General features: G+C 39.1%; 1 protein-coding gene across 1 annotated transcript in view; it reads right to left on the bottom strand.

The window, feature by feature from the left end:
• Positions 1 to 5,732: 5,732 nt before the first annotated feature.
• DNAJC1 (DnaJ heat shock protein family (Hsp40) member C1) overlaps positions 5,733 to 26,571 on the bottom strand; it is a 108,903-nt gene continuing 88,064 nt past the window's right edge. Inside the window, exons 9-12 of the mRNA XM_082298944.1 lie at positions 20,816 to 20,935; positions 8,016 to 8,064; positions 7,094 to 7,569; positions 5,733 to 5,954 (exon numbers count right to left, since the gene is read on the bottom strand). Coding sequence (XP_082155070.1) covers positions 5,886 to 5,954; positions 7,094 to 7,569; positions 8,016 to 8,064; positions 20,816 to 20,935 — 714 coding nt within the window. The 3' untranslated portion in view covers positions 5,733 to 5,885. The remainder of the gene's footprint in view (positions 5,955 to 7,093; positions 7,570 to 8,015; positions 8,065 to 20,815; positions 20,936 to 26,571) is intronic.

Genomic DNA, 26,571 nt, shown 5'->3' with positions numbered 1-26,571 from the left:
TACAAAGCTTTTGTTAATAAACTTTAATAATGTTTATCATTGTATATGGCTTGTGTGAATGTGAGTCTTGTAGAGGAATGGAATATTTTTATTAACATCACATGACAGGAAGGATTTGATTTGCACATGGCTACTAAATTTGATTACAAGAAGTTTCATAAAATACTTTTCATGTAAATTTTTCCTTTCAGGAGACACTGATGTAGCTGAAAAACTGTCCAGGGATATTTCCACTTACTGGACAGAAATGCCCATTGCAGCCCTGGGTCTGGTGCCAGTTTTTTGCTTTCACCCTTCAGAGAGGAATGACTGGAATCACAGGAGCAGTGGCTGCTGTCCAACAGCTCCAGTTTGTTCCGATGGAACTTGGCAGGAGCTTGGTGGGGAGGGGATGGTTCCTTATCTGCACCTGCCTGGGTGAGGGGAGTGAGGTTGTTGCTGTAACCTTTGCACTGTACTTTCTGTAAAACCAGCACAGTGGTTTTTTCCATGAATTTTGCTTATTGTCCATGGGAAGACTGATAAATAGCTAAATACTGGTTTTTTATTTCCCAGGAAGCAAAGAGAACTTGACCCTTCCTGTACAGTCACTTGAAGATAAAATGTGAGGCTTGTGCTAGTCAGGGGTTGACAGACAAGAGATGCATTTATGGCTTCCTCACAATTTTTAGCCCCTCTCTAGTCAGGGGCAGTCTGAGGCTCAGAGCAGCTTCTGGGACAAGGAGCAGGAAGATGGTGTTGCTGTGGGCTGTGCCATTTGAATGTTGTTCCATCTGCTCAAGGCCCAAGTACTTAATGTTTTTGTTTTATTTTCCAGTGGGGAAAACTGGAATCCTGAAAGAAGACTGGTAAATGAACAAGCTGTAGGGAAATGTGAAACATCACCTGGCACAGCAAAGGGACATCAGTTGCTCCCACCCTCCCCAGGACTAGAAAAACCTCCTGACATTTTGAGGGTAGTTGATGAGTGTTTTATTCTTTGAGGAAGAGATCCAGGAGACTTCAGCATTTCTACTGATTAAATGTGTACAAGGTCCAGAGCTCAGGAGCTGTCAGTGCAGCCAGAGCACTGGCTGTTGATCAGTGCTGAGAAGGGAGACTACAAATCATGGAAGGCCGGGCCCCAAAGTTACACTTGGTACTGCCAGAGCTGGAGGTAGGGGAAGAAAAGCCCAATCTACGCCTGCCCCCGGCACAAGGTCTCCAGGGAATCCCGAGTGCCACTGCTCCTGGAGCCATGGACTGCTGCTTTATTCGTGGACCTAAGCCAAAGCTAAAACCACTCAGGCAATATAAGTCAGTAAGTGAAAGTGCTAAGTCCTGCCTTTCCTTGTGTATTTCTTAGGAAGGGACTGCCTATACTCTGGTACCTGTCTCCTGCTAAGAGAAGTGTGAAAGGGACAAAGTTAGAAATACTCAGAATTGTCAAGAGATTGGTGCCAGAAGCCCAAGACTGCAAGGGGTGGTTTTACAGTACCACAGTCCTGGTGGACCAACAAGAAGCAGCAAGGAAATAATGAAAAGGACAGTTCTGACATCCAAACAAAAATTCAGTTCACCAGCCCTTTAAAGAAAGAGACCACATCAAAGCCAAGTTCACATGAGGGCCAGATGCAGTCAAAACCAATCTTGTTTCAATGACTTTGCAATCCTGACATCAAAGATGATGGTCTGTGGCTGATTTGGCGCCAGTCCAGTAAAGCCCACAGGGCTGTCCCTGTGGAATGCCTTGGATGCCAAAGCAGCCCAAGCCCCTCTGCAGGTCCCTGGCAGCCAAGTTGCTGAGCTCTCCTTCTGTGTTGGGAACTGCTCTGGGCTCAGTGTCACAAAAGCAGCACAGACTAAAGGTGCAGCATTCAGATTTTTCATCAAACCCCCACTTAACTGAATGACAACAAACTTTATGGCTTAGAGAAGCCAACTAATTCTGAACAGCCTACATCATCTGAAATCCTGCTTTTATCAACTTTATCCATTCAAGCTGTGTTAGCAGGAGCAACTCTTCAGCAGTAGCACTGTGTGACATTTAATGACCAGTTTTCTGATGCCTGTTTTTCATAACCTGCACTAAAATCTTACTGTTGGGTCCACCTAAAGGAGAACTCTTCAGTGTTCCTGTTGTTTTCTGGCCCTGTCATCTCATAAAGAGGTCACATTGCAAAATTGTTCCTGAAACATATTTTTTTTTAAATTAATTCAAGCACTGAGAACTATAAATTTGAGAGTAATGCAGTCCAAACATCTACATTTACAAAAGGACACTGCAGACCAGCATCTGGTCTTTCCTCTAGAACTAAACAGCCTAAATGTGAGCACTGTTAACCTTCATGGCATCTCAGTCATATTCTACTGCCTCACTTGTGTATGGTTGCCAGGATCCTTCAGCTTGGCACTGGGACTGGATCCTCAGCAGTAAGGGAAGATTGCCCTCCCTGTCTCATCTGCTGCAAACGCTCCTTTCCACAGTGTTCTGCCCATCCCATCAGCAGAGACGAGCAAAGACCCTCAAAGTAGGCTCAGATCTGACATATTTAAGTGCAAGTCAGAGTATAGAACCTACAGCACAGACCCTCTAGGACTAACACAAAGTTATGGTGCAAAAGCACTGTTGAGCTACAGCTCAAAACTGCCCAGGAAAGAAAATATATTTTGCTAGCAGGCAAATTATTAATCTTACTTAAAGGAAATGTGCATTCCGTGCTACAATAAAAGTTGGAAGAAGTTGCTTAAATCCCAAGCCTTGGGTGACCTTGGTTTTCATGGACAGAGTTTTAGAAAAACAAGCTCTGGTGTTGGGTAACAGACCCATGAGAAAACAAAGCCTGGGTACAGTCTTCCACTTTTCCAGTGAGCATCATGTGTGACCTCAGTCACCACAGACTAAAGGCACTGCTCATAGGGCTGTGTCATCATCCACAACACACCTGGCAACCCCAAGAAAGGGCCCTGAGAGGCTCTGAAAGTCTCACCAGGCCTCCTTCCTCCCCACTGCCAAGCACTAAAGCTAAAGCTAAGGCTGTGCCAATTCCTTTGGCCCTTGATGAACTGAAGTATGACCGGATGTGCTCTGGACGAAGCCTTCACTACCTTGCTCCGTGAGGGATGGCTCCTGGATGGGGATCTGAGCATCTGGGTGCAGAGATCAGATCCACTGGTGCAGGGCACTGACTCACATTCCCCATCCAAGTTCCAAATGACCCACCAGTGCTCTGGAAAACCTTCCCAGTTCTTGATGCTGAGACAGTTGGCCCTGTCACCAATTCCCAGTGCAGTGCCACCGTGCAAGAGGCCAGTGCATTTCTCTTGCACAGCCAGCTTGCCTCTGCTTTTGGGAAGGTTCAGTCTTTAAGCAGGAAGGATGCAATCCATGAATTCTCTTCCATCCATGCATAAGCAGCACATCCAGCACTCAGGTGTTCAACCTGACAAGTGTGACAGAAGGGCACATACAACCTTTGCCCGTCCTTAAACATCTTCCTTCAGGTAAACTGGATTTGTCAGGAGCATTGTTTCAAGTTTCTCAGTGTGAATGGTGTTACACACAAACAAAAATTCTTACCAGTCAGCAGTGCTTGTCCTTCTTCCTTTGACCCCCATGCAGAAGGGCTGTGGTGGAGGGGAGTGGGAGGTGTTGGGAGGCACTGTGTGACTGCTGATTGCCACACACTGGTGGGGCTGTGGCCAGTCTTGAGCAGGTGCTCACGTTAAGTTTAGATCTCCAGCAATAAAGGTGTCAAGAGTCCTCCCAAGTCCTTGTTATATATATATATACTGGATTTTTTTGCCCTGACACCTAACTAAGCTATTTCTCATGCCAAACTGAGTCCATTGTTACTCTTCACAGCCACAGCAGATTTGTAACATTTCCATATGGATCACATCAGGGAAAAGGAGATCACGCAACTGCAAAGCTCCCTTATACAGACCTTGAAGACTTTTCCCTCTCTCTAGTCTAGAGCAAATACCAACAATTCCTTCCTTGCAAATCAGGCATTGCAAACACAGGATCATTCTCTCTGCCTCTTCTGGATGCTCTACATCTCGAAGTGTGATACACTGAACCAGGCACACCATCCCAGGTAAAGTCTTGTATGTCCAGACTGGAAAGGAAAGATGGCTCTCTTCTCCTCACAGGCTAAACTCTCCCAGTACCTGCTTCCTTGTTTTGAAACTGCAGAAATATTCCCATTACCAGTCTATTTTGTTCATGAACAGTACATCTCCATTTGCTGATGTTCTTCTACCCCAGCTCCACCCATTAATTTTCACCTATTCCCTTCACCATTTTAGCAGCTTTTCTTTGCAGCCATTTCAATTACCTTGCTTTATAGCTAGTCATCTCTCATTGAGTGTTCTGGATGACTAAAAGCTTTTGAAAGTTAAGATTTCCTGATACCTCTTGAAAATACCTCACTTGATCTCACTAAGATTCTCTCTTCATAGTAGCACAGAATTCCTGTTCCATCGATTAGCACCCACACCACAGTACAGCTTCTAAATATGTTTCATTTCCAATGCAGTTAAGCTCTGAAGTTCTCTGTGAAAAAAATTTAGATGCATTATTTTGTATCTGGATATGTTTCCATAATATCATTATTTCTACTAAGATTTTTTTTTTATATGATATAAAAAAACCCCAACAAAGCTCCAATTGGTAGAGGAACACATATGGAAGACCGTTATATTCTCTAAATACTTGGCCCTTAAAGTTTTATGGGAATGGGATGAAATGTTGTGAAATGCTGACCTGACAGAAGGAGCACAATTGGTAGTTACTGGGAAAATCAGCAGTGGAAATGGCAGGAAGTTAAAGGAGATTTTCAGCCACCAAGTTTCAATTTTGAGTTCAGACACGTGATCCTCTGAGTTTTCATTTTGATTTTGAATTAAAGCTCAAAAGATTTTTAGAATCCTGGTATAAATCACAATTTGAATGCTAAAAAATGCTTTTAAAAAGTCCTTAATGTTTCTTGTAAAAGACTGTGATCACTGCTCTGATTTATTGCTGTAACTTACAGCCCATTAAGTACCCTTTATTCCAGCATTTTAAGTTTTTCATAATTCTGGAAAAGTTATACAAAACAAAATTACAAGGAGGGAATAATATAACCCTTATTACCTATTCTTCAAATTGAATCCAGGGTATACAACCACCCCTCAAATATGAGAACTCTTAGCCCAAGAATGTTAGCCATTCTGTACTTAAAAATGGTCCTGAAGTATCTTGTATCTCTTAATTTCAAATTTAAAAATTAAGGCCTTTAGTGTTTTTACCCATTTCAACTTCACTGAATTAACAATGCTATCAAATATCACTGTGTATAACTGCAGGGTTGGCAGAAGAAGGTATTATATTGCAGGTGCATATAAATATATGTGGAAATTAATATTAGAAATACTACTTATTTCAAAATATGACTAGGTATTTATAAGAATAAGGTGTTTATAAGCATATGGTCTTGGATTTAGAGGTGCAAGAAAGAAAAATATATTTTGAGTGCAGAGTTTCATTACTCTCGTGCTTGCTTAACAATTTCAGGTCAATTCTCTCTTTCAAAACAAATCTAAGTTACTTGTACACTGTACATCCATTGGCTGCAAACCTACCAGATTCAGTATGTGATTATCAGAGGGGGTTTTCCTGAAGGTCTGCTCACTTTTAGACATTATTATCACACATCTGCATAAGCAGCTCTTCAATACAAACACACCTTCATTCTTCAACACGCAAACCAGGTAAGATAGTATAAGATTTATTAATACTTTCTTTTACTAAGGCACATGATGTATAGAAATATTGAGGTACAAAAATGCAGTTTCCTGCACATGAGATTTAAAACCCCATTTTGACAAAGATGAGCTACATCTCTTCTTGCTCACAACATTCAGCTTTTAGCCATTTTTTTCTTTTGTACCAGTTCAACAAGCAACTTGTATCTTGCTATACACTCCTCCTGAAAGGAAACACAAAAGTGTTATTCAAAGGTTGAAATTTTAGTATTGCTTTAACTCTATACATGCTACCTTATTCTAGAAGAAGAGTTGGGTTCTGGGGGTTGTGTAGGGGTTTTTTTTGAGTGGGGTTTTTTTGTTTGTTTGGGTTTTTTCTTGGTTGGTTGGTTCTTGTCGCTTTAAAGTTGCACACTAAATTTGAGAAGGGGAATCTACATCTAGGGAAGAGGGGATTAGAAAAATGAACTTGCAGTTTACATTTCTTAGTGGCTTATTTATCTCTTCGAAGAGTACACAAACCCAAGAAACAGTTGCCCAGTACTTCTTGACAATGACTGCAAGAGCAATTATTGAACAGCTGTATTGCAGTATCTGTTTAAAACAGTTACTCTGGTGTGAGCCCCACTGCAGGCAGGTTAAGCCAAGCCTTCAAGGTCACTGATGCAGCACCTGCTGACACCAGAGACTGCAGAACAGCTTCAGAGCTAGAGAAACACCCAAATCCTTCCCTACTGCACTTCCTGCCCCCTCACACTGTGTGTGGCACAAATACTACAGGGCTTTTCTACAGCTACAGTGGCTGAAGCAAGCAAACTAATCTATCACAACTTTTTAAGAGATCTAGCACAGACCATCTATATCAATGACAATGAATGCCGTTTTAAAAAGATTATACTTACAAAAAGAACATTAGATAGATTATTGAGCATTTAACACTTGCAGATGGATTACTTATTTTGTCTGTTCATTGAGATGGGTTGAGAAAGGTATTGTGAAAGTGTTAAGTAAAGCAGCTCACCAACATTTGGTTACTAACTTTGAATCAAAATTTGTTTTAAAATCTAATTTGTCCTGCAATTGAAGATCTGAAAGGCAGAGGAGAGGTAGGTATTTTAAATGAAACAGGAGTTATTTCAACATTTTCTGTATTAGATCAAACAAACTGAAATGAATGAAAAGGTGTTTTAAATAAAACAACAAACATGACAGTAATGCTCTTTAGGTCACCTGAGTCTAGACTGAGAGGCCAAGTAAAGGCCTCACCTTTCTGCCTGGACCCTCATTCTTAAGGTAATCACAAATCAGTAGCAAGTATGTTTCCCCTCAATTTATACTATAGTTCAGTCAAAACAAGTCATACCTTGCTTTTTCCAGGAACACATTTTGCTATTTTATCCCAGCGATCCGATGTTCCCTTTGGATGCTGCTGCAAGGCCATTTCAAGAAGTTTCTGTTGATTTTGAGTCCACAGTTCTTCTGGTGCACGGCTTTTCTCCCTTCTGCTCTCATCATCACTCTCTTCCTCTTGCTCAGTGTTATCAAAATCTTTCTGACGTCTCCCTCTGCCCTTCTCTTCTGGTGCCTCTTTTGTTGCTAGCAGAGGCATTTCAGGTGCTTTGACAATTTTTCGTCTGCGGTGTCTAGTTTCACTTGCACTGGTCTCCTTTGGATCTGTTTGGACATCCGTCTGCTCTGGTGTAAGATTGTAGTTCCCCTCCTCCTCCACTTCCTCCTCCCTTTCTCTCTGGGTGATTATGTGATCCGGCAGATTCATGTTGACTTTGAAATTTTTAGAATTGTGGGCCAGCGTTTTAAGCTCAGAGAGCCTAATGATACCTGTTAGAAGCACTGCTGTTACACTTCTGAAAAAGTAAAACACCCCACAAGCAAGCAGGGAACTGCCCACAAATTAAAGGTTCTGGGAGCAGCTGAGTGGACAAAAAGCTCTTCTGGACTGACTGCTTAAGAAATAAAAAATTGAGAAATCAAGCTATTCACGGTGTTGAACTTTGCCAATTAGGAGCTTATCTGATCTATGGGAAGTGCTGCTAAATTCCCACACTCATATAAATGAGGAGAGGAGCCTGAACAAATGAACAAACCCCACAATAAATGGAGTAAGAAATCCCAGGAAGATATAGCTCAAGGGAAATGTTCCCTCAGAACACCCCGCAGTTCTTCTCTTTTCTCAAAGTAAGTCGAGGTTGCAAAAATCTCTCTGCAGAGCAGACTCTGAAAGGCACAGCTATCACCCAAACCCAGTGATTTTCATAAGCACACACCTGGTGTATATGTAACAGAATCCTTCACCTGTTTGGCTTTCAGAGTAACCTGCATGAAAACAACAAATATAAAGGACTATTAAAAAATGATATCATTGGGGCTATTGAAGAATTCATGATTAGCTTACCACAAAACACCTACACTGAAGAAACATTAAATATGGTGAGGCTGTTGTTCTTTGGCTGCCTTTGCTCACATACGGAGCCCAAACTAGCTTAAAGTAACCTTCTAGATTTTTTTCTTTCTAAATGATTCCTGGCTTATTAAAATAATTTAAGTGATGCTACATATTTCTATTACTATCACCATAATACACCACAGTTGATACTCAAATTTTATTTTCTTTCCTTGTTAAACCCTAATTTTCCAACCTAAAAATAGAAGCAAATGAGTTGTCTTCTATATGTTAGTTTCTCAATACTGAACAAAAGAACAAAATAACCCACATAGGTCCAGATGATGAAGCACATGAGTGGACAGGCATTCGGTCCCCCAAATGAAATGTAACAGTTTTACTGCCAAACATCAGCAAAGACACCTCCTAAGTCCTGGTACTGCAGCAAAAAAAGTTATTACTGATAGTCCAAAGGATAGAGAGCTGCTTGATTCAACTGCTCCATGTATACTGAAATCTCTGTCCTGGGAGAAAAGTAGCACTATATTTAGCATTTTTGGGTTTTTTTTAAAGTACGAAGTGATTGTTTCAAAATTTGTTCTGTTTGTAAGCAAACAAGCAGGCTTTCTCCCCACCCAGAAAAAGGGGCTTCCTCATCCCAAATTTCTAGACCTCACTACAGATAAGACAGGCTTCACTTAAAATTAAGATTCTTTAATTACTTAGCATCTTTGTTATATAAAATGACCACAGAATTATAGAATGGCTTGGCTTGAAAGGGACTTTAAGGATCATCTGGTTCCAACCCTCCTGGCATGGACACACCTTCCACTGGACCAACCAGTGGAACACTGAGAGATCAGGCATCCATGATTTCTCTGGGCAACCTTCTCAGTGCCCTTCCACCCTCACAGTAAAAAATTTCTTCCTAATATCTCATCTAAACCTACTTACTGTCAGTTTAAAGCCATTGCCCCTTATCCTATCACTACAGGCACTTGTAGAAAGTCCCTCTCCAGCTCTCTTCTAGTTCCTTTTAGGTAGTGGCCTACAGTCCCAAATGCAGGTACCACAAAAAAGGCATCTTAAAATGTAGTATTCAAAGAATTATACAATCTTTTTAATTACTGAAAATGTTTTATGAATACTAAATATCAATTTCTTTTTGAATGTAAGAACTTTGTAAAAAAGCTAGGAATTGAAATCAAGTAGTCTGAACCACCCAAATCAAACTTAAAAGGTGAACAGGCAACACACTGAATCAAACTTGATTCAGTTTGTTGGAATGGACTCCCTGTGTTCCCTGCTCTCTGAACCTGGGACCTCAGATGTTAATATTCATTTAGTGAAAGGTGTGTGGTAGTATGCTGCCCAGAGCAAAAATAAAAAATACATCCCTTACTAAGTCAGGAATTCCTCTGTGTGAGATTTACCCACAACAGGAGCCATTTAGGCCTCCTGAGGCACAGCACAGACTTCTGCTGTTTTAGCTACTTAATGTTAACAATAACAATTATTCCCTACTCAGAGCAGCACTAGAGAGCAAACCTGCCAGAGGGTTGTAAAGCCACTTGCTGTGAGAAGAATTAAATATTAAGATTCAGGATTTTTGTTCTATGAAGATTCATAAGTGAGTACCTCAATAGTTAAAATACCTTGGTACCACCTGCTTCTAGTCTGGTCTGTTTGATTCCTCCCACCCACCTTTCTGCCCATGAAATTGCAGCAGTTTGCTGTAAAAATAGGCTGGTGCTGGATCTCCTTAAGGAAATGACAGCAAGACTTAACAAGGCAAAGTGGTCTATTTTCCCTACAAATTAAGCCTCATTTTCTGGGATGATTAAGTTCAAATGAAAACTCTGTGAACAATGAAATCCCAATCCTAATTAACCAAAACCTTTATCCAGAGGTAGACATCTGGCACAGAAAACTCCAGTTTCTACTGTTGCAATATGATAAAGTTTTAATTGTTTGAAGAAAAATCTCAGAATACTATACTATGAACAGATAATTTTAAGTGGCACCAACAGTTCTGGGATCTGCATGATCCCAATTCTGAAACAACAGAATGGATCCTCCTTGAAACACATGATCCATTAATAGAAATTGCCTTCCTTAAAAAATTTATATTCTAAAATAATCAAAATTAAAATGCTTGTGTTCCATCTTCAGCAGTGTCTCTATGTACCAATGATTTAAAAGGCTGAGAGGGATGGAAACCATTCTTGACTGCTGAACAGAATGGATCCTCAGTGGTGTCCTGCTATGCATCTCTTAAACTGAAATTATGTTATATAAAATGGATTACAATAGATTATTTTCAAAAGAGGAAGAAGAATTTGCCATGCAAACAAGTAGCTTTTAGAGCTTTCTGCAATGACACAGTGGATTAATTATAAATATGACAAGGCCCTATCTATCTTTGTGTATTCCAGTAAACTGTCTCTAAACCATTTTGCTATCTTTTAAGTAAGTCTTCCAGAGATTTACAGCCTGCGCATAAGGACACGAAGGCAAGAAAAAGAGAGCAGAAAAGATTCCCTGAATAAAATAGAACAGAATAAATTGCCAGCAAAGACAGGTACCATGAGCTGCTTCCTCAGTGCCAACTGAGTTCAGTTTTCTCTCAGTTGAACCTCTGATGTTTTCAGAGGTCAGCAATTATCATTTTATCTTTCAAGCTGAGACTACACGTGCAACACAAGCTTTGCTTTGGAAGTGGTGCAAATCACCTGGATTTCAGCTTCCTTTACAAGACAGGTGTTTCCAAACCAGGTTAGTGTAGGTACTCCATAACAGATATAAATTTTGCTGCATATTACATCTAATTGGACTAGAATCTAAACCATCCCTCTCCATTTGAACAGTGAAGGATTTTGGCTTATTCCCAGATCCTGACTGCATTTTGTATTTCCCCTTACGTGCAAAAAATTCAGGAGTAGCAGTCTTTCCATAGGTTATCTTATGTTGGCCAACTTCAGTCATTATAGCTTGGTGAACCCGGATGTAACATTTGCAGTAAGTTACTCCATTCATCACATCTAGTATTTCCAAGACTATCTTTTGAAGGCTTTATGGTATCTGTTCCTATTTTGATGGACTTCCAATTTGAACATTCACCAGGTAAGCTGGAAATAACAACTCTGTGTATGGTTTAGATACTGAAAATTTACTGTTTCAAACATTGAACCAGCACCTTCAGTTGACATAAGTCTGACAACTCATCAAGCTTCCCACAGGTTTACAATCATCATTCACAGGTTACAGGGGAAGATTATTTGTCTATTATTATTTTTGTCAGCTTTTTTCTTCATACAGATGTTTGCAAGTCCTTTTCCAGGTGCTATGTACAGTTCATGTTTACCCCAGCTCTTTTCACTGAGAGTTCAGGTATCACTTATTTAGGCTTCAGATTTATGTGTCTATCAGCCTCAACTGTCATTGTCATTCCAGATGCTGACACAGGGCAAGAATTGTTAACATGTCAGTATTAAACTGCTGAGGATTATTAGGAATTCAGCCTATGGCACATATGAAATTGTATTTCAATTTGATCTGTTTGAGTTTAATCAGTGTTCTTGCCACTCAAATCTGCAGACTCTTCTCCTACCTGTTGCTCCATGCTTTTTGACATTCTTAATATCAATTTAAATTTCCACTCCAGGGGTGAATAGTGTTATTTACTAGCTAGTTCCTAACTGATTCATAAAAAATTCAGTAAGTTATGCAACATAAGTTGCTCCATTGCTTTCTCTACTCAATTACTTATCATAGCTTGCTTATATGATATTATTACTTTTTCATTAGTTAACAGATAACATACTTGGAAAAACTTATTCAAAGTATGAAGCAGTTGTAGAATACTCTCTTGTAGTTATTACTGCTATTTGTTCCTGCGTAATTCTTTAAAATTACAGTTTTCATGTATATTAAATTATGAGTTTTATCCTGACTGTGAGAAGTTGTGCTAAAAGCCTGCTGTTACTGACAACAGCTTTCACCAGGGCATTAGCCAACCCCCTTAAGAAATCCTGGGTCTGGGGACACCTTAAATAATAAGGATCAAGACTGTGAAATTGATTTAAAACAGAAGACAGAAGATCTCATATTCCTGCAAGTATTTGTACTGCTGAACAGACACACTGCATTATTTTATAGGAATCAACTTTAAATGTTGTAGTCCACCAGGGATAACAGAAGTCACAAATAAAGTCAGGTAATATCATGCACAGTGAAACAGATTTCCTTAGACAGATAAAGATGACAAAAAACCCCTGGATACAAGCAATCAAATTGCTGGAGTAGAAATCAAACTATCTTACTATGGGACCTACAGAAAGAAACCACAGGAACAATTTGCTTCTGAGAACTCCCTTCTGAACTCAGTTTCAATAGCTCTTCAGCTATAAAAAGATTCTATCGAAAGCAAGTGGGATTAGTGGGATGATTTTATGTGATGAAAGCCAGACAGAGCTGGTTTCCTCCTGTACTGCTAACAATTAGTCCAGATCACAAAGACTAGTTGCTACTTAACAACACACCTAGCAGTAAAAACATTCCTCATCGTGACCATCCAGATGTTAAAACTCTTACTATCCTGGACACCTGCCACCTCTTTCAGATGGGACAATTGATACTTCAGCGATATACAGAAAAAAAATATTCAGAATCAGCTTAAAAAACTCTCAGATGCACAGGCAAAAGCAAATTTTGCTATCACATGAATGAGAGGGTACTTTTCACCCTGCAGGGAAGGCAGACATAAAAAAAGCACAGAATTGTGACAGACCTAGAGGGAAAACCCTCTAAAGTCAGGTACAGTGATCCTATTGATGCTAAACAGAGCAACAGAGCCCTTTTGCAGAAGATGAAGAGCAATTCCCCATTCTCACAGCAGCAGCCACTGGCTCAGTAGTTCAGCTGAGCCCTCCAGCACCATCCCCAGCCCAGCTCCACAGGGCCAGCATGCCATTGAAGCCTTCACCCTTCACTGTCTCCTGGGAATCTTCTGTGGGCAACAACCTACCTTCCTTCTCTAGGATAATATTTTGATTAGGATTGCAGCAGATAATCACAGAAGTACAAACTTCTTGGGTTCTAATGATATTTTGAGAAAATAACGTAGGATTTGTAGAGGAAGAAAACCTACATCACTTGGCTTTCCAAATGTATATAAACTTCTTGCGAAGAAGGATGACATGTTACGATGCTACTGAACACTGGAGGGTCTGGTAACATTTTTTATTTTTTATTACTCTCAGCATCTTCCTGAGCAGAAGTTCTCTAAGTATTTACTAAAGATGTCATGGTTTCTCAGCATTAACTATCAGAAATTTGCTGTCCCAGTAGCAATCTTCTGCTCACCCAGTTGTTATCTTCCTGCATGCTCCCCATCTAGTTATGTCATGAAAAAAAAAGCGCCAAAAACTGTGGAATTATGGAAAAAAATAACGTGAAGACAGCCTTTGAGTAGCTGAGGTTACTATGAAGCTATGAGGAATTTCTTGAATCTTTGAGGCTAATTTGAGTTGTAATCACATTTTTTTCTCACAGGAGAAAGCCAGATACAGAAGGATTTTAATGCCTTCCTGGCTTTGTGAGGTTTTTACAGATCTAACCTTCCAGAACCACAGAGAATAACTTGCCAAATTTAAAGTTCTCCCCTTATAACCAAAATACTACCTGCTGCACTGAATTTTCTTCCAGTCTAGATCTAAACAGCTTTTTTCACGTCAGCCACAACTGTATCAAGCACTGTTTGACACAAGTCAGACAACAATAATGACCTATTCTTTTATTTCCATGTGACTCAAAATTTGTTGCTTTATACACTGTCTTCCCTTTTAGACACTAAAAGAGCTTCTAAAATTGTCTTTCAGTTTTACCAGACTGGGCAAACTTCAAATACTGAGGCATTGAGCCAAATCATTCTCCACGCAGATCATTTTTCCACGCATCCTAATTTGCAACTTTCAAGACCGCTTGAAATTAGTATTTTAAATCAGATGTATCTTTGTTTTGGCACTACTTGTAACAGTTTGTTTAGTAGAGTGTTACAAACTTTCCCAAAAGTTGGTAAAGTAACTAATCTTTAGCCATTGTGTATGTTGAACTTGATATTAACACAGCAAATGAGTATTTTGAGGACAACATTCTTGAAAGAACTACAAAATATGCTATGAATTTAAGTGAATAGGCTTAGAACCACCAGTTGCAGCCAGCAACAACACAGTTTTCTCATGCTTATGGACTTCAAACCCATGTGTGATTCTGAACTTGCCACAGCAACAGAAATCCCCCAAACAACCATGAGTTTAATTATGAGGCAGTTTAAGATGCCTGCAAAAAAGGCAAATTTGGCCTAAATCACCACATGTAGAACTTTCTCCAGTTTAAGTCCCCAAGCAGTTAATTTAAAGCAGCAAAAGAATTGCTCCATTTTTCAGGACACAAGTGGAAGAACTTTACTATTCGACTTGTGATAATGCTGGAGACTTCACACTGTGCTTGTTGGTTTTTTTTTTAGTCAAAATCCGTGAGAGAGTCTTTAGCTCTATCCTATGGGCACTCATGCAGGAGAGGAGTTTGGCTCAAATGCCCACTGCAACAACTATTTGGACATCTTAGTTTGTTACTGATGATGCAAAATGCATTGCCTTTCTTGACAGTCAGAAATTTGAACTCTGCAATGAAATTCAAACCCAGTTCACTGGGAGCTTTGTGAGACATTACACTAATTTAAGGCACTTGATAAAAAGTTGCAGCATCACTGGCTTAACCCCTTCACAAGGCATCTATTTGGATGAAAAATTGCTGTCCCACTGCCTTCGGTAAAAAAACTTTTCCTTTAAGTGAGAAGAATGCTCTGGTCATGCTTTATGAGATGAAAATCCATTGTGTTTGTAAGGGGCATTGTACTGCCCAATCCTGTAAAAATGGCAGGGGCAAGTGTAGGAGTGCACAGAATAGAACTGTACAGTGAGAGTATTGTGAACAGCAACCACCTTTTCCTCCCTCCAAGTATCAACGAAGTCATTCTGGTGAGTCTGTGGCATTAAACAGGTGATTTGAAGACTTCACTCTCAGGCTGAGGGATCTACATGACCTACATACGATATAAACCCCATCCTAGATATTCATAACCTCTCTTGGACTTCGATCTAGGTCTTTATACTTCAGTAAGCAACTGGGAGAACTATTGATTACATAAACATATGCAAACTGCTATGGGTGAATGTTTCAGACTAGCCGTAACTCAATTAGACTGTAACTGAGTTAATACAGACACAGTACACGAAATGTAAAACAGTCTTAGGAAAACAGTTAATCTCCAGAAGCAAAAGACCTCATAAATTCATGAGCTTTTACATATGGACCATTTCTCATATAGATGTTTTCTTGTTGGCAAAGTAATAAGCTTGCATTGTCAAAAATAAGAGATCTATTTTACAATGAGTAAAAAATCTATTTTATAATGAGTATGAAGTCACACAGTCAGACTTACAGGCTGAAACTGTTGCTTGGGACATACAAAAGACATCAAAAATAAGCACCCCCCCCCGCCCCCCCAAACCTTATGCTTTCAGGTTTCATGGTAATTCAGAATGTCTGCCACCTGGCTATTGTTTTGCTGTCTACCTTAGTGTTCTTCTATACAAGCAGCAAATCCCAATCAGTCTGTTTTTGCAACACAAATGCATGAGATTAGTGACTGCAGGAGCAAACAGAATCAGTTTAAATCCTGTAAGACAAGTGAATGATATTACTTCACAAGTATGAAATCTGAGATCTCTTTGCCTTTAATTTAAAAAACCTGTACCTAATAATCACATTAAAGTCTGTTTGGCATGCCAGACAGCTTTTACTTCCTCTGTTATTTTTACAATTTGAACGTCCTTTGTAGTTACTGAAATTAATTTATGCCTTTCAGCAAATATTTTTTTTTAAACTTTTTATCTATGAAGGTTGGTATTGTCAATTACAATATACTTCTGTAATTTCACATCTAAGTGCTTTTTCTCAATTTCTGAATTCAGCAAAAGCTGACAATCATTATTATAAATCTTCATAAGGGTTAGCATTTGTCAAATCAAACAATCTAATTTTTGCAGAAATAGTAGTATTGCAACTCCACTCCATAGATTATTTATACTATGTTGCAGAGTGTTCACAGTACTTAGGAAATTCCAACATAACTTTTTTATTTTGTTTTAAAAGGTCAATTATTTCCTTAAGTATTGGCGGACAGGAATGAGAACTAACCCTGGAGCAACAAATTCAGCAAGGAAAATGGGTCAAAGAACAGATGTTTGGAGGATGACAGAGATCAGTGGTACAGGTAACCAGGTCAGCAGGCAGGAATCCTGATTAGAGTTAACTCCATTTCCCTTTCATAATCAAAATACTTGAAAACCTAATTTACAACACCAGCCAATTGTAATAAAAATGACTTAAAAAGCTGCAGAAGCTTTCAGTTGTGAAAGCAATAAGATTTCATTATACTAAGCCAGCTGAAAACCACCTTTATAGGAAAAGATTGCTAAATTCCCTATACGCACATATTAAAGTGACAATTGGCAATTTAAATAATTAAACATACTGATAAAGTAAGCACAACTTAACCTCATCTATTTTGGGTTGATTATTCATTGGCTGTTAAAAGATGTCTTCCCAAAGAGAGACAAGATAAACGTGTCCTACATTTACCATGAGAGAAGTTAAAGTAGTAACCCTTCTCACAGTATGACTGTACCACAGCTGCTCTGAGCTGAAAAGCACAGGAGTATGCTGCAAAGATATTTATGCTGGTATCACATGAGGCAGCATAAATAGAAACAGTAGAGCTGAAGGAGCTCAGGGGCACTACAGCATGGACGTAGCTGTTTGTTGCTGGATTTTGGCTGGCACTTTTCCAGCAGCCTGCATCACACTGGGTGGATGTACTACTTTGGACAGGGAATCTGGTAGACATATCCATATAATGGGCCTCACAGGAACCATTATTTGGGCTGTATTTTGGGGAATAACAAACTTAAATGTCTACAAAATACCAGCTTGAATAGTAGTAGACAAGAAAAAAGCTGAAGGAACACTTTATTAGGAATTACTGAATTTAAGAAGTCAAGCTGAGGTATATGCAGTGATTACTGACCAACTATGGTGACTATCTGGCTTTAATTCCACATTTTTAAAAGTGAATTCACACATGCTTCCAATTGTAAGGAAGGTTTTGTTTCCTCCCCTTTTCCTCCCAGATAGCTTGCACTTGCTAGTGTAATCACAGACCATATGAAGAGAAGAACCTAACCTCAGGCAGAACCACTACACTGATGTTGTCTCTTGCAGATGTTTGTGTAACCTGTTCTTAAAGGCCCACAAATACGGAGACTCCACTGCTTTATCATCTCCACTGTAATTATTTGTCCTTCAGTGTCTAACTCTGCAGCCTCTGATTAAATTTGAGGTAATAACTTCTTGCCCTGTAAAACTAACAAAGTGCACAAGACCCTTCCTCATTATGGTTTTCTTTTAAAATAGTGGAATACTTAGCTCCTCAGTTCATTTTTTTTTAGTCCAACAACATAAATTCCTTCACAATCTTCCCTTGTAGATAACATTTTAGGAACCTACTATTCTCATCTGGACTCTTTCTATCAAACCACATATTTATGAGCAATACTGAAAACTTGACACAAACTAAGGATGTAGTAAGTTAAAACAACACCATGAAGATGAAAAGTTCAAAAAAGTCAAGAACACTCTCCTCAAGTTGCTGCTTCACACTGCTTAAAAATTGCAGGTGGAAACATAGTTGGATATAGTAGGACTTTATTTCTTTAAAAATAGAAGAAATTTAAGACAAAATAGAATTTCTTTGGGGTGGTTAGAAGGAGTGAATTTCACTGGTGCTCTTCTGACATATATGAATGATTTCAGTTTATTCTTTAAAAAGTTTTGAGACTTTTTTCTAACTTTTTTTTTTTTTTCCTGAGGAAGAAAGCTTTGAGACAGAAGCAACAATGGAGGTATCATTTTGGACTGGATAACTCTGAGCTATTTTTATTAATACCTATTTAGCTAATCTATTATTAAATAAGGTTTGAATGCATAAAATCACTTGGAAACAAGCACACCATACCTTATCAATCCTTTCTATCATAATTCTCTAGCTGTGAAAGGAAAACCAAGCCTTACTGCTCTTGATGCTTTGCAGGAGAAGAAAGAAGCAGACACCGATCTCAAGTTTTAAGAAGCACCACCCATACTAGAAAATGTTAGAAAAAAACTTTCAAATTTGCCTTTGAATTTTTTTCTTTTTCAAGATCTAGTGCATTTGCTAGATAATACATACTTCAAACCCTCTCTGGCTTGACTCCTGTTAAATCAGCTGTAAGCAAGGCATTCCCAAACTCTGCTATGCAAGCTGTTTCAAAGCAGCACCTTGTACACCAAAACTTACCTCCTTGCACTGCTCCCAGTAGAAACATGGAACAGCTGTTTAGGCAGCAAATGCTGCCTGCACACGCAAACACCATTCTTACTGCGCACGAAGGTTAACAACCCAGAAGTTTCTCCTGCTCCTTTACTGTAACATTTCTTACCCAGTTATGGTGATGCCCAAACAAAATAAGAATCCTTGCTGTAAATTGAGATTCTATGTTATCTTCAGAAAATATACAGGATAAGTTGTACATCTTATTGAATACTGAAATCTTACTGAATGGATATATCTGAAGTAGTTTCCAGTTTCGCCATTTCTAGTACTGATGCAGTAACAGTCTGAGACCCAAAGAAGTTCCCATTTTAAAGTTTTAAACATTCATTTTGTAAAACATTCATTTTTGTTTCCTCATAATATCTACTTGCTGCAATTCTTTGTAATGCAATGATAAAAGCAGCAGAAACTCTAATAATTAGTTTCTGTCAGGAAAGCTGACCTAGTGTTAGCAGCAGTTGGAAATTTTTAGAGAAGTAAAAACTTGTGTGGAGAACACTTACTTTAATCATATAGTTTGGAGGTTACTGGAAGTAAAAAGGATTATACTCAGACCTTTCTCCACACATAAAAATCTTGGAAATTCCTTTTTTCATACAAGAAAATGGCAGCTCTTAGAACAATCACATTTCTTTCATTTCTCCTTCCTACTCCCTAAAACAAAACAGCAAGTTGCTGAGGACCTCTCATCTAATGGAAGAAACAAGTGAGCTTTGTTTTTTTCTTTCCAGTACTGGATGTGTGCAGGTAAGATAGCCAAATATATTATGCAAAGGATTCTCAATAAAGAATGTTTTTTATACCCAAGTCAAGGAATAAAGCAGTCAGTGGGTGGAAAAAGCACTCTGAAGATAGTGTTAAGTTTTGTGATGGATGTATGTAGAACCATTCCACATGTCTGTATTATCTGTATCAAGATAATCAGGTTTTCCAAAGAAATCTCAAAAGCCCTTTCCCATGAACACTGTATACTACCAACACATGTGCAATATTATTGCTGTTAGTATCAGTAAAATGTAGCATCTTTTCTAATAAAATCACTCCAGTCGTATGAATACTTCAAGAAATACAAAAAACAATACTGAACACAATAAACCTTAAAAACCTTAATTTCATTTGATTAGCAGGTTAGTAACTTCTTGCTTACATACACTATTTTGCAAATAATGTATTGTTCTAAAATTAGCATAGTGCAAAAGACTTATTTTTAAGTATATGTATCAGAATGGTACAGGGGCATTAAAACGTTAAAAGTAAGTTCTAAAAATATCTTTTTGTGATTATAGCAACAATGAAAAAAAACTTAAGAAGTACACAAATTTCCCAGAAGGCTGTAATATTTCACTCTAGTCAGTGGCTTTGTTTCCCATTATTTAAGATAATTCCTGAAATATAATAAATAAAGAACATCTAATCACAAAATGTACATGAACAGATTTAAACATTATTCTCATTAACCCCTACTGAGCCTATAAAATAGGGTCAGCTGAAAGGGCTTTCAAATGGTCCTCAGCAGACACTACATCATGTTCTGGTGATCTATTGCTTGAAAAGGAGAAGTCTTTTACAGCCTAGCCCCTAAGGGTTTTAAGATCATAACACTTAAAAACCGTAAGTACAAGCTTGCTTTGATATCTGGTACAATACTATAAAATATGAATTAACAAGGACATTAATTATTTTACGTAATATAATTTTTAAGCATGCTATAATCCTGGAAAAGGCACTGGAATAGTATCATACACATTAGTTGTTTTAAAATTTGTAAAGGTATTTCTGCTTAATTAATGGAAACCACCTGTCTAAACACCATTAGCACATATGCATTTTTAAGGCTTGAAACAGAAATGTAATCTTTAACCAAGTCACACAAACATTCACTTGCAGTGAAAGGAGGTTGCTACAAAACCTACAGTGTATTGTTTTTCTGTTACTGGGTTACAGTAGCTGAAGTCTGTAAGAACCAGAATGCCCCATCCAGCTGATCAGTTACAGCTGTTAATTGTGGAGGGAGAGACTGGCTGACATCTGCTTCTTGCATAGTTAGTTAATGGTTCACTTCCAGGTCCTAAAAGGATTGTAGCTTCTCTCAAAAGACAATGTCGGCCCCCATATACGTCTGCCTTCTACACTGCCTGTCTTGTTCTGGTTTGTCATCCTCTACACAATGCAAATCTGAGTGAACTCACATCTGCCACTGATCGACCCAATTCGTGAGCAATCTTTTCCCATCGACCGGGGGTCCCCCCTGGGAACTTAACCATACTTCTTGTCAGCTGGCTCAGGTCCTCCTCTGTCCATTCAGGTGCCTGTAAAACATTTGTAAAACATTCATTACACTGGAGTATTGGACATTTATTTGCAACGTAATATACTGAAAAAAATTTTTTTAAACAAATTAATCTAATAATGTAAAACAAACAAACAAACAAAAAAACCTTGGTATCTTCTCTCTGTGTTGCTGCTGAAAATGGATAAAAACAACAGACCAACAGTAAGATACTAAAAATCCTGGACACTCAAAAATTGCATTTTGTGTATTACGTAGACTAACACATTTTATTTCTATTAACTTTAATACAACATACATAGCACAACATTATAAAATGCAGTAAAGATAATAATCAACAATTCTTTTATTAGATTATGGGGTTATGCAAAAATTAGATGGGCCAAAGTCCAACAAGAACTTCATCTGACTACTGCTGTAAAAGACAACAAAAAAATGTTTCTGCAAATCCATGAGCAACAAAAGGAGGGCCAAGGATAATCTCCCTCCTTTACTAGATGCAGGCAGAAACACAATGACACAGGATGAGGAAAAGGCTGAGGTACTTCATACCTCCCCTTTGCCTCAGTCTTTAATGGGAAGATCCGTTGGTCTCCATGTACCCAGTCCCTGACCTGGAAGACAGAGCACAATGAAGCCCCCATTATCCAAGCAAAAATGGTCAGTGACCTGATACACACAAGACCATGGGGCCAGACGGGATCCACCCAAGGAAAGTGAGGGAGCTGGCAGAAGTGCTCACTCAGCTCCTTTCAAACATTTACCAGCACACCCAGCTGACTGGCGAGGTCCCAGTTCACAGGAGGTTTCCAGATGCAATACCCATCTGCAAGAAGGGCTAGAAGGACTATTCAGGGAACTACAGGCCTGTCAGTCTGACCTCGGTGCCAGGGAAGGTCATGGAGCAGATCCTCGAGTGGCATCACATGGCACGTGCAGGACAACCAGGGGATGAGGCCCAGTCAGCAGAGGTTTGTGAAAGGTAGGTCCTGCTTGACTGACCTGATCTTCTGAGACAGGGTGACCTTCTTAGGCTGTGGATGTGCCTACCTGGACTTCAGGAAACCCTCTGACATCAATTCCCACAGCATCTCCAGCTCAAGGCTTGGCTGGATGGGTACAAAACTGTCAGGAAGCCAGGCCCAGAGGGTGTTGGTGAATGGAGTTAGATCCAGCTGGTGCCTGGTCACCAGTGCTGTTCCCCAGGGCTTGGTGCTGGGACCAGTTCTGTTTAATATCTTCATCAGTGATCCAGATGGGGGGATCAAGGGCACCCTCAGTCAGTTTGCAGACACACTGAGCTGGGTGGGAGTGTTCATCTGCTGGAGGGCAGGAAGGCTCTGCACGGGGATCTGGACAGGCTGGATTGATGGGGAGAGGCCAGAGCTCTGAGGTTCAACAAGGCCAAGTGCCTGTGCCTGCCCTTGGGTCACAACAACCCCTGCAGTGCTACAGGCTGGGGACAGAGTGGATGGAAAGATGCAAGCTGGAAAAGGACCTGGGGGTGCTGGTCAACAGCAGCTGAACATGAGCCAGCGAGTGCCCAGGTGGCCAAGAGGCCAATGTCATCCTGGCCTGGATCAGCAACAGTGTGGCCAGCAGGACCAGGGCAGTGATCGTTCCCCTGTACTTGGCACTGGTGAGGCCCCACCTCAAATCCTGGGTCCAGTTTTGGGCCCCCCAATTCGGGAAGAACACTGAGGTGCTGGAAAGAGTCCAAAGAAGGGCAATGGAGCTGGTGAAAGGTCTGGAGCAGAAGTCTGATGAGTGGCTGAAGAAGCTGGATGTGTTTAGCCTGGAGAAAAGGAGGCTCACAGGAGACCTTATTGCTCTCTACAACTACCTATGGTAGGAGGTTGTGGTGAGGTGGGGATTGGCCTCTTTTCCCAGGTAAAGAGATAGTAATGAAGTAGTAGTAAGATCTAGGACAAGAGGAAAGGGCCTCAAGTTGTTAACAGGCTGCCCAGGGAAGTGGTGGAATCACCATCCCTGGAGGTATTTAAAAGATGTGGATGTGACACTTAGTAGTGGGCTTCGTTGTGCTGGATTAATGGTTAGAGTCAATGATCTTAAAATCCTTTTCCAACCAAAATGATTCCATGATTAAATCACATTTTAAGACACAAAGTTTCAAACATTTACTTAATTGCCTTTGTAATATTTTCCCAGCAAATACAGAGAAAATATCTCCATTTTGACATATTAAAAAAGCTTCTTAATGAAACAGACCAGTCATCTTAGCTTTTTGTCACTGTCACCATCCTGTGTTTTAGCACTCTGGCATGATCCAGGAATGAAATCTGTTGACTCTAATATTCCATCAAGACAGTTAAACAACACCCCTCCCCCCTCCCTAAAATGCATTTATACCACAAAACCAGTCCGGATGCTTCTACTACCCAATAACCAAAAGATATAAAAATGTTTTACTCTAACTACATGCCAAGCTGTTAACAATGACTGTCTTCATAACGGCTGAATAAAAGTGAACAAAGCAAGGAACACACAATTAGAGCAGTTTAAGGCATGGAATCACGGTTGCCTCAGAAGGCAAAATGCAGTGACCGTCTTTGACATTTGCAGCACCTTTGGCAACGACTGCAGAGCCAAATCTTTGTTACCATCAGTAGTTTGCCATTTTATTTATTTTTAAGGAATTCTTTATGACATACCTCTTCTAATCACCATTTCTGATAATGAACAGGCACATATCAAGCGGTTTGCATTACAGAGCCATCAGCACAGAACAACAGTCAGAGGTGAGTGACCCCAGGGACGATCTCCACAACTACAGCAAAGCTTCTCCCTGACACTAATCCTGCCTGTCATTCTCCCACTGTGCTCTAACCACACTGACATCCGCCCGCTGCACTGCAAGCTTAACGGGGCCCTTCCTGACTTTTTACTGTCTCCCCCAATCAATGGTTCAAGCGTGCTCTTTTCACCATGTCCAAATGGCAGCTTCACTCATAATCAAAGTGCATTGCTCCTGTTAAAGGGCTTCCCAAAAGGCTTCACCATTTGCATTCATTTGCAAAGCAAACTACTTTTATTCACTTTGTTCTGCTATCAAGAGTGTTCCCTGAAGCAGATAAATTGGCATAAATACAACCTGCCACTTAAAAGACAGTAAATAATAGCCAATAGTAGCAAGGATTTTATCAATCGTCCTGGTCTGGATCCATGTAGTCCTTTATTCAATGCTGAAAGCCTCAAACATTCATTGTTTTTAATACAAGAATAAAATGAATTATCTCTGATGATTCAAACACAAGACACTTAAGTAATGTGTGTATGTGAGAGATCTCACACATACATTGCATGCATTATAGAATTACACCCTGGCCTACAGAAGAAATGACAAATACATAGAAAAATCTCCACATTGCACAATAACCTTATTACTTTTACTGGTTTAAACAAGTTAATATACTCTATACCTTTATTATATTATACACCATATAGCTATTTTATATGAAGATATTTCTCTGGGATTTTCATAAAGAAAGATTTCCAGTGCTTAATGTTCTACATATAAAAATTTTTATCACTGTAATTTAAATAATGAATTCTTCTAAAGAGTTCTGGTTAAAAGCCTTTTGTTTAAAAATCAATCAAATTTTGCACTTCAAAATTAGCCTTAATATGTAGTTTACTGTAATTTTCCATTTAATTCATACTAAAACTTGGGGGTGGAGGGAGTTTATTTGTTTGTGGGGATTTTTAAAATAGAATCAACAGCTACATTCACAGCTTTTCTCTCTTACCATATCCAAAGCATATCTAAGCAATTACACACGGAAATCAAGATGATCTTTCCAGTGATATACAGATGTTGGAAGCTTTCTGCTAAGTTTTATTTTCAGACTTTTTTGGTAAACTTTGTGCTCACAGTTTTACAAACCATTTGTAAATATTACAGAACTCTATCTTCCTAAATAATGGACAAAACTACAATCATTCTGTAGATCTGTACTTAATTACACAGCTAATTCAGGGCACAAGAATTCCTTAGCTACATTAAAATATCAACTTCTTAATCTTATTTCAAGCTGACAATAATTTTAGAATGTGACGATCTAAAACACTTATACATTTGGAAAATCTCTGGAAAAGCTTTTAGAAAATCCACTCGCAGCAGCAAAAGCTGTAAAAGAGCTTTTGTGAATTTGCAATTCCTCAGCAACAGTTAATTGTGTCTTTAGATGCAACAGCGCCTACTGTGATCCAAGTGCTACAAGCAGCTACGAGGGTGGTCATGGTGTGAATGTATTCTCCCTGTTCTAATCTGTAGCCAACTGTAACTGCGAGAGTCAAATGAATGCATAAACATACTGCTTTGTCACCTAAAACCATGTGTGTCCAATATTACTGAAACACTGGGCCAAAATTCATCTCTACAGTAAAGCAATGGAAGACACCACATGGTGAGGGGACAGCTGTTGTTACTACACAAGCATTCAGATTTTGCATCCAAAAAGCCCCATTCTGGGATTAACTCCCCATACTGAATACAAAATTAAAAGTGCAGAGTTATGGTATAAAGTCTTTAAAATGAAAATAAGCTACAAGTGTAGATATAAAAAAAAAAAAATAGCATTCTCATCCATAATAATCCTTTAGCATGATTTATCATACATGGCTGGCAATATTGAAGGATTAGTTCACCCAAACCGCCATGCACCTTCTATAGAAAAGAAATATGAATGTGGTTTATTGTTCAGCATCACTCTTATATGTGCACCTGCCCTTGGCAATTCCATCCCACCTCTTTCAGCATGACAGTTTTACACTATTAGGATTTTTTTAAATATGAGCAACACTATTTTCAATTACAGAAAAAGCAAGTTTTCAGACAACAAAGCATTTCTTGTCAAGATAAGTATGACTCATTTTAATCCTGTTAATAAGTATAACACTATATATGCTTTTATTGATAAAATGGGAAAGTGGCTGGTACTTGAGAGTTTTTAAGGAAACTTTTAGTCATGTACAGTGCCTTGACATTGAAATAATTTGATTTTTTAAAATTAAATTTTAGCTTTAGATCATTTCTTCCTGTCACCAATATCTTGCAAATAAAGCATGAGGAAGCATCTATTTAAAAATACCTGTGCAAATATCTTTAGACCAAGGGTCCTAGTAAAATCATAGACAATTTTGCAAATCAGGAAACATTTAACCTACAAGATGCTGGTGTTTTGGTCCAGTAACTAAGGAACAGAATGTGAAAGTTTTCCTGATTTAATTTTTTGCTCATAATGTCTTATTTTTATTACAATATTATTCCATATTGTTATGATTTCTTGCTTTACCTACAAGAAGTCTGAAGTCAGTCTTGTTTTATCTAGTCTAATACACATTTGTCATTGTGATCCAGCTGTTGCTGAACATGACGGATATTGCTCCAGTTCTAAAGATCTGTTGTGAAGCTCTCAAGATCAGCTAAAGGGTATTAATGATCTGAACACATATTCAAAGCCATGTGTTTATATATAACCCTTTGGTCATTCAAAGCTCTTACTCAAATCCAACTTTCTCTAGTATTGTTTTTATTAAGTGAGCTGACAAAAACAAAGACAGCTATGCTGTTTCAGAGCAACGGTCAAAGCAGGTCAGTAAGCTCATCATTTGTGCTCAGGGAGTGCAGCGGCA

The sequence above is a fragment of the Coloeus monedula genome, assembly GCF_965178545.1.
Source record: "Coloeus monedula genome assembly, chromosome: 1".
Taxonomy (NCBI): domain Eukaryota; kingdom Metazoa; phylum Chordata; class Aves; order Passeriformes; family Corvidae; genus Coloeus; species Coloeus monedula.
This window is presented reverse-complemented; position numbering and strand designations above follow the sequence as displayed.